Here is a 15195-nt window from a genome sequence, read left to right as displayed (position 1 = left end):
TCTAATCTATCCCATATCTATCTGTCTGTCTGTCTATCTATCTATCTATATATCTATCTATCACATATCTATCTATCACATATCTATCTATCACATATCTATCTATCACATATCTATCTATCACATATCTATCTATCACATATCTATCTATCACATATCTATCTATCACATATCTATCTATCACATATCTATCTATCACATATCACATATAAGATATACGCCTGCTTTGTGGACTTTAAAAAAGGCCTTTGATTCAGTGTGGCACCCGGGCTTATTCCTGAAACTGCTGGAGAGTGGAATAGGAGGAAAGACCTACGATGTCATCAAAAGCTCCTACACCGAGAGCAGCTGCAGCGTGAGTGTGAGCGGCAAAAGAACGGCTTTTTTCCAGCAGAGCCGCGGAGTAAGACAAGGCTGCAGCCTAAGCCCAACGCTCTTCAACATCTACATCAACGAGCTGGCTACCGCCCTGGAATCCTCCTCAGCACCAGGACTCACCCTCCACGACGCTCAGGTGAAATTCCTGCTGTATGCAGATGACCTGCTGCTGCTGTCACCAACCGAGAAAGGCCTCCAGGACAACCTGAAAATCCTAGAGAAATTCAGCTCCACCTGGGCCCTACCGGTCAACCTAAAGAAAACCAACACCATGGTGTTCCAGAGGAGAAAGAGAAGATCAGACCAACACCCATCATTTATCCTCAACAACTGCGACCTCACAGGAACGGACAAATATACCTACCTGGGCCTAGAGATTCACCGGTCAGGGAACTTCAAACAAGCCATAGAGACCCTGAAAGACAAGGCCTGCAAAACCTTCTATGCCATCCGAAGGACACTCTACCATCTGAAGCCACCAGTGAGGGTCTGGCTAAAAATCTTCGACTCCATCATCGCCCCAATCCTCCTGTATGGCAGCGAAGTCTGGGGTCCTCACACCTACCCAGACTGGTCAAAGTGGGACTCCAGTCCAACAGAAATATTCCACCTGGAATTCTGCAAGCACCTTCTCCAGGTCCATCGGAGCACCTCCAACAGTGCTTGTCGGGCCGAGCTGGGCAGATTCCCTCTACACCTGACAGTTCTAAAGAGGGCGCTGTCATTCCGGGCTCACCTGCATAGGAGCAATCCAAGCTCCCATCACCATAAAGCCCTGATACATGAAGGTGAAACAGAAAAACCAGAACCCCCGGAACAGCCCAGCCAAACCCAACCGGAGCAGAACACCAATCACAACAACCTGACAAAAGCCGGAATTAGGAAGATGGCAGATGAAGGCCAGGAGAGGTATGTCAGTGACTGGAAGAATGATATCATCAGCTCACAGAAACTGACCATGTACCGGAGCCTACAGAGAGACTACAGACTGGCCCCATATCTGGAGAAACTCCCGGACCCCAGAGACCGCCAGATCCTGAGCCGATATAGACTCAGCGCCCACAGTCTGGCCATCGAATGTGGCCGACACAGGCAGAGCTACAAGCCCAGGGAGGAAAGACTGTGCCAACACTGTGACCAGGAGGCCATAGAGGACGAAACCCACTTCCTGCTACACTGCTCCAAATACTCAGCAGTGAGGGACACTCACTTCAGGAGACTCTCACATCTCTTCCCAGACTTCATCACCATGAAGGAGGAAGAGAAAACATATATCTTGCTGGGAGAAGAAGAGAGAGCGGTGGAGATAGCAGCGCGGTATGTGAGCGAATGCCATAGACTGCGAGAAAGAGAACTATGATGCCATGGACTATAGCCCCCAACCTGGATCTGCCCCATCCACCTCCCCTATGCCATGGACTATAGCCCCCACAATGGACCTGCCCCATCCACCTCCCCTATGCCATGGACTATAGCCCCCAACCTGAACCTGCCCCATCCACCTCCCCTATGCCATGGACTATAGCCCCCACAATGGATCTGCCCCATCCACCTCCCCCCACAGCTCCTACCCAACATCCCCTCAGTCCCTATCCCTATTGCCTCTATACACTTGCTTTGGCAAAACTGATGTGTATTTGGTCCTGCCAATAAAGCTTCTTTGAATCTTGAATCTTGAATCTCATATCTATCCCATATCTATCCCATATCTATCCCATATCTATCTATCCCATATCTATCTATCCCATATCTATCTATCCCATATCTATCTATCCCATATCTATCTATCCCATATCTATCTATCCCATATCTATCTATCCCATATCTATCTATCACATATCTATCTATCACATATCTATCTATCACATATCTATCTATCACATATCTATCTATCACATATCTATCTATCACATATCTATCTATCACATATCTATCTATCACATATCTATCTATCACATATCTATCTATCACATATCTATCTATCACATATCTATCTATCTATTAATTATCTATCTATCCCATATCTATCTATCTATCTATCTATCTATCTATCTATCTATCTATCTATCTATCTATCCCATATCTATCTATCTATCTATCCCATATCTATCAAGATTCAAGATTAAAGATTCAAAGAAGCTTTATTGGCAGGACCAAATACACATCAGTTTTGCCAAAGCAAGTGTATAGAGGCAATAGGGATAGGGACTGTGGGGATGTTGGGTAGGAGCTGTAGGGGAGGTGGATGGGGCAGATCTAGGGTGGGGGCTATAATCCATGGCATAGGGGAGATGGATGGGGCAGGTCCATTGTGGGGGCTATAGTCCATGGCATAGGGGAGGTGGATGGGGGCAGATCAAGGGTTGGGGCTATAGTCCATGGCATAGGGGAGGTGGATGGGGCAGATCTAGGGTGGGGGCTATAATCCATGGCATAGGGGAGGTGGATGGGGCAGGTCCATTGTGGGGGCTATAGTCCATGGCATAGGGGAGGTGGATGGGGCAGATCCAGGGTGGGGGCTATAGTCCATGGCATAGGGGAGGTGGATGGGGCAGGTCCAGTTTGGGGGCTATAGTCCATGGCATAGGGGAGGTGGATGGGGCAGGTGCAGGTTGGGGGCTATAGTCCATGGCATCATAGTTCTCTTTCTCGCAGTCTATGACATTCGCTCACATACCGCGCTGCTATCTCCACTGCTCTCTCTTCTTCTCCCAGCAAGATATATGTTTTCTCTTCCTCCTTCATGGTGATGAAGTCTGGGAAGAGATGTGAGAGTCTCCTGAAGTGAGTGTCCCTCACTGCTGAGTATTTGGAGCAGTGTAGCAGGAAGTGGGTTTCGTCCTCTATGGCCTCCTGATCACAGTGTTGGCACAGTCTTTCCTCCCTGGGCTTGTAGCTCTGCCTGTGTCGGCCACATTCGATGGCCAGACTGTGGGCACTGAGTCTATATCGGCTCAGGATCTGGCGGTCTCTGGGGTCCGGGAGTTTCTCCAGATATGGGGCCAGTCTGTAGTCTCTCTGTAGGCTCTGGTACATGGTCAGTTTCTGTGAGCTGATGATATCATTCTTCCAGTCACTGACATACCTCTCCTGGCCTTCATCTGCCATCTTCCTAATTCCGGCTTTTGTCAGGTTGTTGTGATTGGTGTTCTGCTCCGGTTGGGTTTGGCTGGGCTGTTCCGGGGGTTCTGGTTTTTCTGTTTCACCTTCATGTATCAGGGCTTTATGGTGATGGGAGCTTGGATTGCTCCTATGCAGGTGAGCCCGGAATGACAGCGCCCTCTTTAGAACTGTTAGGTGTAGAGGGAATCTGCCCAGCTCGGCCCGACAAGCACTGTTGGAGGTGCTCCGATGGATCTGGAGAAGGTGCTTGCAGAATTCCAGGTGGAATATTTCTGTTGGACTGGAATCCCACTTTGACCAGTCTGGGTAGGTGTGAGGACCCCAGACTTCGCTGCCATACAGGAGGATTGGGGCGATGATGGAGTCGAAGATTTTTAGCCAGACCCTCACTGGTGGCTTCAGATGGTAGAGTGTCCTTCGGATGGCATAGAAGGTTTTGCAGGCCTTGTCTTTCAGGGTCTCTATGGCTTGTTTGAAGCTCCCTGACCGGTGAATCTCTAGGCCCAGGTAGGTATATTTGTCCGTTCCTGTGAGGTCGCAGTTGTTGAGGATAAATGATGGGTGTTGGTCTGATCTTCTCTTTCTCCTCTGGAACACCATGGTGTTGGTTTTCTTTAGGTTGACCGGTAGGGCCCAGGTGGAGCTGAATTTCTCTAGGATTTTCAGGTTGTCCTGGAGGCCTTTCTCGGTTGGTGACAGCAGCAGCAGGTCATCTGCATACAGCAGGAATTTCACCTGGGCGTCGTGGAGGGTGAGACCTGGTGCTGAGGAGGATTCCAGGGCGGTAGCCAGCTCGTTGATGTAGATGTTGAAGAGCGTTGGGCTTAGGCTGCAGCCTTGTCTTACTCCGCGGCTCTGCTGGAAAAAAGCCGTTCTTTTGCCGCTCACACTTACGCTGCAGCTGTTCTCGGTGTAGGAGCTTTTGATGACATCGTAGGTCTTTCCTCCTATTCCACTCTCCAGCAGTTTCAGGAATAAGCCCGGGTGCCACACTGAATCAAAGGCCTTTTTAAAGTCCACAAAGCAGGCGTATATCTTCCCATTCTTTGTATTGTAGACGTGTCTCTGAATGAGGCTGTGCATATCCCATATCTATCTATCCCATATCTATCTATCCCATATCTATCTATCCCATATCTATCTATCCCATATCTATCTATCTATCTATCCCATATCTATCTATCTATCTATCTATCTATCCCATATCTATCTATCCAATATCTATCTATCCAATATCTATCTATCCCATATCTATCTATCCCATATCTATCTATCCCATATCTTGTCTTACCGCTGTCTCTAGCATCATGTCCTCCCTCTATCTGAAACTAAACCTGTCAAAAACTGAACTCCTCGTGTTTTCTCCCTCTACTAACCTACCTTTGCCTGACATTGCCATCTCTGTTTGCGGTTCCACCATTACTCCAAAGCAACATGCCCGCTGCCTTGGGGTCATCCTTGATTCTGACCTTTCATTCACTCCCCACATCCGATCACTGGCTCGCTCTTCTTACCTGCATCTCAAAAACATTTCTAGAATTCGCCCTTTTCTTACTTTCGACTCTGCAAAAACTCTTACTGTTTCACTTATTCATTCTCGTCTGGACTATTGTAACTCTCTACTAATCGGCCTCCCTCTTACCAAACTCTCCCCGCTCCAATCTGTCCTGAATGCTGCTGCCAGGATCATATTCCTCACCAACCGTTACACCGATGCCTCTACCTTGTGCCAGTCATTACACTGGTTACCCATCCACTCAAGAATCCAGTACAAAACTACTACCCTCATCCACAAAGCACTCCATGGCTCAGCACCACCCTACATCTCCTCTCTGGTCTCAGTCTACCACCCTACCCGTGCCCTCCGCTCCGCTGATGACCTCAGGTTAGCATCCTCAATAATCAGAACCTCCCACTCCCGTCTCCAAGACTTTACACGTGCTGCGCCGATTCTTTGGAATGCACTACCTAGGATAATACGATTAATCCCCAATCCCCACAGTTTTAAGCGTGCCCTAAAAACTCATTTGTTCAGACTGGCCTACCGCCTCAATGCATTAACCTAACGATCCCTGTGTGGCCTATATAAAAAAAAAAAAAAAAAAAAATTAATTAACTGGTTCATGCAGCTTTACATGAACACCCAAGCCTTACACTATGGCCGGTCCGAATAACTATAGCAATTGTTACCATCCACCTCTCGTGTCTCCCCTTTTCCTCATAGTTTGTAAGCTTACGAGCAGGGCCCTCACTCCTCTTGGTATCTGTTTTGAACTGTATTTCTGTTATGCTGTAATGTCTATTGTATGTACAAGTCCCCTCTATAATTTGTAAAGCGCTGCGGAATATGTTGGCGCTATATAAATAAAAATTATTATTATTATTATTATTATCTATCTATCCCATATCTATCTATCCCATATCTATCTATCCCATATCTATCTATCCCATATCTATCTATCCCATATCTATCTATCCCATATCTATCTATCCCATATCTATCTATCCCATATCTATTTATCCCATATCTATCCCATATCTATCTATCTCATATCTATCTATCTCATATCTATCTATCTCATATCTATCTATCTCATATCTATCTATCTCATATCTATCTATCTCATATCTATCTCATATCTATCTATCTCATATCTATCTATCTCATATCTATCTATCTCATATCTATCTATCTCATATCTATCTATCTCATATCTATCTATCTCATATCTATCTATCTCATATCTATCTATCTCATATCTATCTATCTCATATCTATCTATCTCATATCTATCTATCTCATATCTATCTATCTCATATCTATCTATCTCATATCTATCTATCTCATATCTATCTATCTCATATCTATCTATCTCATATCTATCTATCTCATATCTATCTATCTCATATCTATCTATCTCATATCTATCTATCTCATATCTATCTATCTCATATCTATCTATCTCATATCTATCTATCTCATATCTATCTATCTCATATCTATCTATCTCATATCTATCTATCTCATATCTATCTATCTCATATCTATCTATCTCATATCTATCTATCTCATATCTATCTATCTCATATCTATCCCATATCTATCTATCCCATATCTATCTATCCCATATCTATCTATCCCATATCTATCTATCCCATATCTATCTATCCCATATCTATCTATCCCATATCTATCTATCCCATATCTATCTATCCCATATCTATCTATCCCATATCTATCTATCCCATATCTATCTATCCCATATCTATCTATCCCATATCTATCTATCCCATATCTATCTATCCCATATCTATCTATCCCATATCTATCTATCCCATATCTATCTATCCCATATCTATCTATCCCATATCTATCTATCCCATATCTATCTATCCCATATCTATCTATCCCATATCTATCTATCCCATATCTATCTATCCCATATCTATCTATCCCATATCTATCTATCCCATATCTATCTATCCCATATCTATCCCATATCTATCTATCTCATATCTATCTATCTCATATCTATCTATCTCATATCTATCTATCTCATATCTATCTATCTCATATCTATCTATCTCATATCTATCTATCTCATATCTATCTATCTCATATCTATCTATCTCATATCTATCTATCTCATATCTATCTATCCCATATCTATCTATCCCATATCTATCTATCCCATATCTATCTATCCCATATCTATCTATCCCATATCTATCTATCCCATATCTATTTATCCCATATCTATCCCATATCTATCTATCTCATATCTATCTATCTCATATCTATCTATCTCATATCTATCTATCTCATATCTATCTATCTCATATCTATCTATCTCATATCTATCTATCTCATATCTATCTATCTCATATCTATCTATCTCATATCTATCTATCCCATATCTATCTATCCCATATCTATCTATCCCATATCTATCTATCCCATATCTATCTATCTATCCCATATCTATCTATCCCATATCTATCTATCCCATATCTATCTATCCCATATCTATCTATCCCATATCTATCTATCCCATATCTATCTATCTATCCCATATCTATCTATCTATCCCATATCTATCTATCTATCCCATATCTATCTATCCCATATCTATCTATCCCATATCTATCTATCCCATATCTATCTATCCCATATCTATCTATCTCATATCTATCCCATATCTATCTATCCCATATCTATCTATCCCATATCTATCTATCTCATATCTATCTATCTCATATCTTTCTATCTCATATCTATCAAATTCAAATTCAAATGAGCTTTATTGGCAGGACTAAGTACATGTTAGCATTGCCAAAGCATATGGTAAAAATACGGGGGTGGGGGAGGGGGGGCATATAGAGGTCCAGGGAATATCAAATTCCTTTTAGAGGATAGGGGATGTTTCCAGGGTGGGGTATAGGAGTCCATGACATATCGGGCTCTTTAGTCGGGGGATAGGGATATGTCCAGTGTTGGGGTACGGGAGTCCATGACATATCAGGCTCCTCTTAGTCTGTGGCAGGCACTGACATATTCCGCTGCTACGGCCACTGCACTTTCCTCTTCCCCCAGTATTATCGGCAGTTTCTCTTCCTCCTCCTTGGACGTGAAATCTGGGAAGAGATCAGACAGCCTCTTGAAGTGAGTGTCCCTCACTGCGGAGTATTTGGGGCACCTCAGCAGGAAGTGGGCCTCATCCTCCACGGCCTCCTGGGGGCACTGCTGGCAGAGTCTGTTCTCTCGAGGCTTGTAGTTCTGTCGGTGCCGCCCGGATTCGATGAGTAGGCTGTGGGCGCTCAGTCTGTACCGGCTCAGGATCTGTCGATCTTTGGGGTTTTCTAGTTTCTCTAGATATGGGGCCAGTTTGTACTCCCTCTGTAGATTCCGGTATATTGTCAGTTTCTGGGATTTGTTTATGTCGTTCCTCCAGATGCTGAGATATTCCTCTTTGACTTTGTGTACCATTTTCTGTATTTCACCTTTTGTCAGGCCATGGAGGTTGATGGCTTGGTCAGACTGGCTTTGGGTACTTTTCCTTGGGAGGCTTCCTGAGGCTTCCTGGTGTAGGAAGGCTTTGTGACGGTAGAAGCTGGGACTGCTACTTTGTACATGAGCCTTGAATGACAGCGCCTTCTTCTTTATTGCGATGTGTAGTGGGAATCTGCCCAGCTCTGCTCGGCAGGCGCTATTTGATGTGCTCCGATGGACTTGGAGAAGATGCTTGCAGAACTCTAGGTGGAATATTTCTGTCGGCCCAGCGTCCCACTTTGACCAGTTTGGGTATGAGACTGGGCCCCAGACCTCACTACCGTATAGAAGAATTGGGGCAATGATGGAGTCAAAAATTTTTAGCCATACGGTTACTGGTGCCTTGAGGTGGTACAGACGCCTTCTGATGGCATAGAAGGCTTTGGATGCCTTGTCTTTTAGTGACTCTATGGCTTGCTTGAAGCTCCCTGACTGGCTGAGTTCTAGGCCCAGGTAGGTGTACCTGTTGGTTTCAGTAAGTGGACGGTTGTCTATCATAAAGGTAGGATTGCCAGTGGGTTTCTGCTTTCTTTTCTGGAACACCATGATATTAGTTTTTTTCTCGTTGATTGGCAGTGCCCATGTGCTGCTGAAGGTCTCTAGGATTTTCAGATGATCTTGGAGGCTTTTCTCAGTTGGTGATAACAGCACGAGGTCATCTGCATACAGCAGAAATTTCACCTGGGTGTCATGGAGGGTGAGTCCTGGTGCTGAGGAGGACTCTAGGGCCACTGCCAGCTCGTTGATGTAGATGTTAAAGAGCGTTGGACTGAGGCTGCAGCCCTGTCTCACTCCTCGACTTTGTTGGAAATAGGCCGTCCTCCTTCCGTTCACCTTCACACTGCAACTGTTCTCAGTGTAGGAGCTTCGGATGACATCATATGTTTTGCCTCCTATTCCGCTCCCCAGCAATTTTAGGAATAGTCCTGGGTGCCACACTGAGTCGAAGGCCTTCTTGAAGTCCACAAAACAAGCGTATATCTTCCCGTTCTTTGTATTGTGGACGTGGCTCTTGATGAGGCTGTGCAGAGTGTAGATGTGGTCAGTGGTGCGGTGGTTTGGCATGAACCCTGCTTGGCTCTTGCTGAGGACGTTGTGCTCGGTGAGGAAGGTGAGGATCCTCTTGTTCAGGATGCAGTTGAAGAGTTTACCCAGGTTGCTGCTGACACATATCCCTCGGTAGTTTGCTGGGTCGTACTTGTCCCCATTTTTGTGTATAGGGGTTATGAGGCCTTGGTTCCAGTTTTTGGGGAAGCAGCCGGCCTGCAGTACAATATTAAATAGTTTTGTTATCGCAGCCTGGATGTCTGGAGGGGCTGTATTTCAGCATTTCTGGGAGGATCCCATCTGGACCACTGGCTTTTTTACCTTTTATCTGTGTGATCCTTTCTGTTATTTCTGTCAGTGTGATTGGTGTATCCAGAGGATTTTGGAAATCTTTGAACTTTTCCTCCATATCTATCTATCTATCTATCTATCTATCTATCTATCTAGTGTGTGTATGTATATATATATATATAGATTCAAGATTCAAAGAAGCTTTATTGGCAGGACCAAATACACATCAGTTTTGCCAAAGCAAGTGTATAAAGGCAATAGGGATAGGGACTGTGGGGATGTTGGGTAGGAGCTGTAGGGGAGGTGGATGGGGCAGGTCCATTGTGGGGGCTATAGTCCATGGCATAGGGGAGGTGGATGGGGCAGGTCCATTGTGGGGGTTATAGTCCATGGCATAGGGGAGGTGGATGGGGGCAGATGCAGGGTGGGGGCTATAGTCCATGGCATAGGGGAGGTGGATGGGGCAGGTCCAGGTTGGGGGCTATAGTCTATGGCATAGGGGAGGTGGATGGGGCAGATCCAGGGTAGGGGCTATAGTCCATGGCATAGGGGAGGTGGATGGGGCAGATCCATTGTGGGGGCTATAGTCCATGGCATAGGGGAGGTGGATGGGGCAGGTCCAGGTTGGGGGCTATAGTCCATGGCATAGGGGAGGTGGATGGGGCAGATCCAGGGTGGGGGCTATAGTCCATGGCATAGGGGAGGTGGATGGGGCAGATCCAGGGTGGGGGCTATAGTCCATGGCATAGGGGAGGTGGATGGGGCAGGTCCAGGTTGGGGGCTATAGTCCATGGCATAGGGGAGGTGGATGGGGCAGATCCAGGGTAGGGGCTATAGTCCATGGCATAGGGGAGGTGGATGGGGGCAGATCCAGGGTGGGGGCTATAGTCCATGGCATAGGGGAGGTGGATGGGGCAGGTCCATTGTGGGGGCTATAGTCCATGGCATAGGGGAGGTGGATGGGGCAGATCCAGGGTGGGGGCTATAGTCCATGGCATAGTGGAGGTGGATGGGGCAGATCCAGGGTGGGGGCTATAGTCCATGGCATAGGGGAGGTGGATGGGGCAGATCCAGGGTGGGGGCTATAGTCCATGGCATAGGGGAGGTGGATGGGGCAGATCCATTGTGGGGGCTATAGTCCATGGCATAGGGGAGGTGGATGGGGCAGATCCAGGGTGGGGGCTATAGTCCATGGCATAGGGGAGGTGGATGGGGCAGGTCCAGGGTGGGGGCTATAGTCCATGGCATCATAGTTCTCTTTCTCGCTGTCTATGACATTCGCTCACATACTGCGCTGCTATCTCCACTGTGCTCTCTTCTTCTCCCAGCAGGATATATGTTTTCTCTTCCTCCTTCATGGTGATGAAGACCGGGAAGAGATGTGAGAGTCTCCTGAAGTGAGTGTCCCTCACTGCTGAGTATTTGGAGCAGTGTAGCAGGAAGTAGGTTTCGTCCTCTATGGCCTCCTGATCACAGTGTTGGCACAGTCTTTCCTCCCTGTGCTTGTAGTTCTGCCTGTGTCGGCCACATTCGATGGCCAGACTGTGGGCACTGAGTCTATATCGGCTCAGGATCTTGCGATCTCTGGGGTCCGGGAGTTTCTCCAGATATGGGGCCAGTCTGTAGTCTCTCTGTAGGCTCCGGTGCATGATCACTTTCTGTGAGCTGTTGATATCATTCTTCCAGTCACTGACATTCCTCTCCTGGCCTTCGTCTGCCATCTTCCTGATTCCGGCTTTTGTCAGGTTGTTGTGATTGGTGTTCTGGTCCGGTTGGGTTTGGCTGGGTTGTTCCGAGGGTTCTGGTTTTTCTGTTTCACCTACATGTATCAGGGCTTTATGGTGATGGGAGCTTGGATTGCTCCTATGCAGGTGAGCCCGGAATGACAGCGCCCTCTTTAGAACTGTTAGGTGTAGAGGGAATCTGCCCAGCTCGGCCCGAGCACTGTTGGAGGTGCTCCGATGGACCTGGAGAAGGTGCTTGCAGAATTCCAGGTGGAATATTTCTGTTGGACTGGAATCCCACTTTGACCAGTCTGGGTAGGTGTGAGATATATTTTATCTATCTATCTATCTATCTATCTATCTATCTATCTATCTATCTATCTATCTATCTATCTATCTATCTATCTATCGCTCTGTGTTCTCTCTATCTCTCTATGTGTCTGTCTGTCTTCTGTTGTATCCCATTCGGGGGCTGGAGGACTCTGACTAATGACTGTCCCGTCTGTGTATGGGTTACTCTATGTGACCTAAGCTTACAGGTAATTTCCCCCAGTGTTTTGCTTGTTGTGCTATTGTCGGCCATGTTTGGATAGACTGATATTTGGGAAATGACCGTCCATTGAATGCTATTTCCCAAGTAATCGTCCATTGTAAATTTAACATGCAATGTAGCTGTAACAGCCGCTTGGACCAAACTGCACGGGGGGCTAGTTGGATCTGTGGGTCCCCAGCGACTGCTCCCCACCCAATCCTCTTGTGTGGCGGGTCTCTACATGGGTACGTGTATAGGAAGAGACCTCTTGGTCATTGGCCGCAGCGAGGAGAAGCTGCTGACGATCGTCCTTTTCTAGTCACCCATGCGGCTTCTAAAGTTTGTTTTGCGCTGAAATGCGGCAGTGTTAGTCACACAATGAAATCGTGCCGCCAGCGTTGGATTCCAGCTTCTTAGAACGGCAGAGATTTTATTGGAAACAAAGATTGCATTGCTGTGTGCGTCCAAGGCGCGTTGCTCTTCTGCAGTGCAGTGCATTATTTGATTTCTTTTTTCCAATAAAATCTCTGCAGCTTTAAGACACTGGATTTTGCTATTTTCCTTTTACAAGTGGTCCATTGGATTCCGTGCTTCCACAACGCCTAGGGCCTGGGTGAGCTGGTTAGCTTCTTTTTTCTTTGGATACTTCTACCTGTGGATCAGGCAGCATGTGTCTGCTGCCGGGCTCCGCTTATTGTGTAGCAGCCGCTGCGAGTGCTGCAGATCAGCTTCCTCTTGTGGCACCGGATACACATCTAAGGAGGTAGAGGGCTTGGCCAGCTGGTGACTTGTCTTCCTGTCTGAGCATTCATTTCTCTCCCTGTTTGTGGAATTGCTGCTTGTGTTTGCTGTATCCCCAGCTTTGTATACTTATGGCTGTGTTCTGACCAACACCTGGCCACTGAGCTAATGTACCCTCAGCTGTGTTAGCAGGACATGGATGGGGATTGACTGTAGCAGTGGCTGCGTCTCTCTTCTGCGCACTTACTGAGTGCAATCCATTGTCCCTTGGTTTTTCAGGCTTAAGAGATCCTGTCTGAAATGCATAGGCTAAAACCATAGAACCAGCCTGGATATTTTGGCTCTGATTGTACCTTGTCTGTTGTCTTTTAGAGCCATGTGCAGCTACACCACCAAGCCGGCAGAAGAACCAGTGTGCGAGGGTGAGATTTAACTGGTAGCGGCCATGAAGACGTACATCCTCTGGTTGATACCATTGCAGCTGCTTTATCACATATCGCATGCAGCAGAGCACGAGGGTGTAGCGAAACATGCCATTAAACTGCACAGAGGCAAGGGCGCCACCGCCAGCCAGAAAAAGGAATGGCTGCTGAACAACTGTCGGAAACTGTCTGGTCTTCTCCACCAGAAGAACGTAGTCCTCAACAAGTTGAAGAACGCCATCAAAGCCGTGGAGAAAGACCAAGGACTGTCTGCAGAAGAGAAGCTCTTCCAAGTCCACACCTTTGAAATCTTTCAGAAGGAGCTGAACGAGAGCGAGAACTCTGTGTTTCAGGCGGTTAATGGGCTGCGACGAGCATTGCAGGGAGATTATAAGGATGTGGTGAACATGAAGGAAAGCAGCCGGCAAAGGCTTGACGCCTTGCGAGAAGCCGCCATAAAGGTTTGCATCTTACTATTCCTTATTGCATAATTAATCTTTCTGTTCCAACAATAACTGGTGGTTTCATGGCTGGACACATTGGCACTAGGGATAAGGTAGACCTTTCAGCTGTGGTAGGTCCTGGTTTCCACTGATGCTGGAGCACTGGTAAATTACGAATACCATTAATCTAGCATCCGATGGCCAATCATTCTAACCTTGCCTAATCTTCTGTCTTGAAGGGTTTGTATCAAGTAAGCTATTCCCTATTATAGGTTGGGGTAAAATGTATGTTCCCTGCGGTTCCTGCCATTGGGACCTTCAGTGGTTTAGGAAACAGAGCTCTGGATGAAGCTCATCTCCAGAGACCTCAGCCAGAGCCACCTCACTTCCCATCATCATACAAACATTTGAATAAGCATCCGTTATATTTCCATTGAATACTAGGCTCCCTATGTTCTCATTTATCATCCTAATTCAAGTCCATCCACGGTTGCCACAGCTTGTGGAAGATGTCCAGCTTATTCCTTTTGGTGAAGATACTTTTCTCCAAAGTAAGTATATGCTCCGTTTGCTTAAGAAAGTCTCTTCTTGTTGGAGGTTCCTCTCTAATCCAAAATTTGGCGATCAATTTCCTAGCAATGAATAACAATCGTGCAATAGCTATTTTAAACATGTTGTCCGTAACAATTTCCTCCACATATCCCAATATGCAAGTCAACCCTAGGGACAGAACATCCATACACCAGTTCAATACGATTTAAAACAACTATCCAGAAGGAGGACAGTCTAGGGCACTGCCACATCATATGCAATATCCCCGCCTGGGATTGTGAGCACCGAGGGCATTCCGAGTTCTGCCTAAGCCCAGCCTTGAACAACCTGTCAGGGGTTCTATAGGCCCTATGGATTACGAATAACTGTGATAGCCTGCCTGGTTCACTCATTGATATCTTGGGCACATATTCTAGGACCGACTCCCATCTATCATTGTCAATTATTCCCAATTCAGCTTCCCATTTCCCTTTGGCTCGGATGGGATATTTTTCCAGGAAAGAAAAAAGTAGAAACCCATATATTTCTGAAATCGCCCCCTTCGTGCAGCTATTCTTAAGGATATAGTCGAGCATGAGATCAATCTGTACCACTATGGCTCCCCTTTTATTCTGTGCCTGATAAGCATGAGAGATACGACTATACTGGAACAATTCAGACCGTGGCAACTGAAATTCTTCCTGCAACTCCTCAAATGTTTTAAGTCTGCCCTGACTTATCAGCTGCCCCAGCCGTTTAATACCTGCTGCAGACCAAAAGTGAAAACCCTCCATCTGCCTAAATTCCGGTAGATAAATGTTGTCCCAAATAGGCGAGAATCTGGTGAACCCACTCACTTCCCTAATGAGTTTGACTTTTTCCCATACTCTGTGAATTAATCTGATAGTGCACT

General features: G+C 46.2%; 1 protein-coding gene across 2 annotated transcripts in view; it reads left to right on the top strand.

Moving 5' to 3' along the window:
• TMCO3 (transmembrane and coiled-coil domains 3) overlaps positions 1-15195 on the top strand; it is a 101415-nt gene that overhangs the window by 21776 nt on the left and 64444 nt on the right. The window contains exons 1-2 of one of the 2 annotated variants that reach the window (XM_069757878.1): positions 11761-11928; positions 13259-13769. In XM_069757878.1, the coding sequence (XP_069613979.1) occupies positions 13332-13769 (438 nt within the window). In that variant the 5' untranslated portion in view covers positions 11761-11928; positions 13259-13331. Of the gene's footprint in view, positions 1-11760; positions 11929-13258; positions 13770-15195 lie in introns of those variants that run through there. The other variant, XR_011319337.1, reaches the window with a different exon arrangement.

The sequence above is a fragment of the Ranitomeya imitator genome, chromosome 3 (genome assembly GCF_032444005.1).
Source record: "Ranitomeya imitator isolate aRanImi1 chromosome 3, aRanImi1.pri, whole genome shotgun sequence".
In the NCBI taxonomy this organism is placed as follows: Eukaryota; Metazoa; Chordata; class Amphibia; order Anura; family Dendrobatidae; genus Ranitomeya; species Ranitomeya imitator.
Note: the sequence above shows the minus strand (reverse complement) of the source record. Positions and strands in the feature narration are given on the sequence as shown.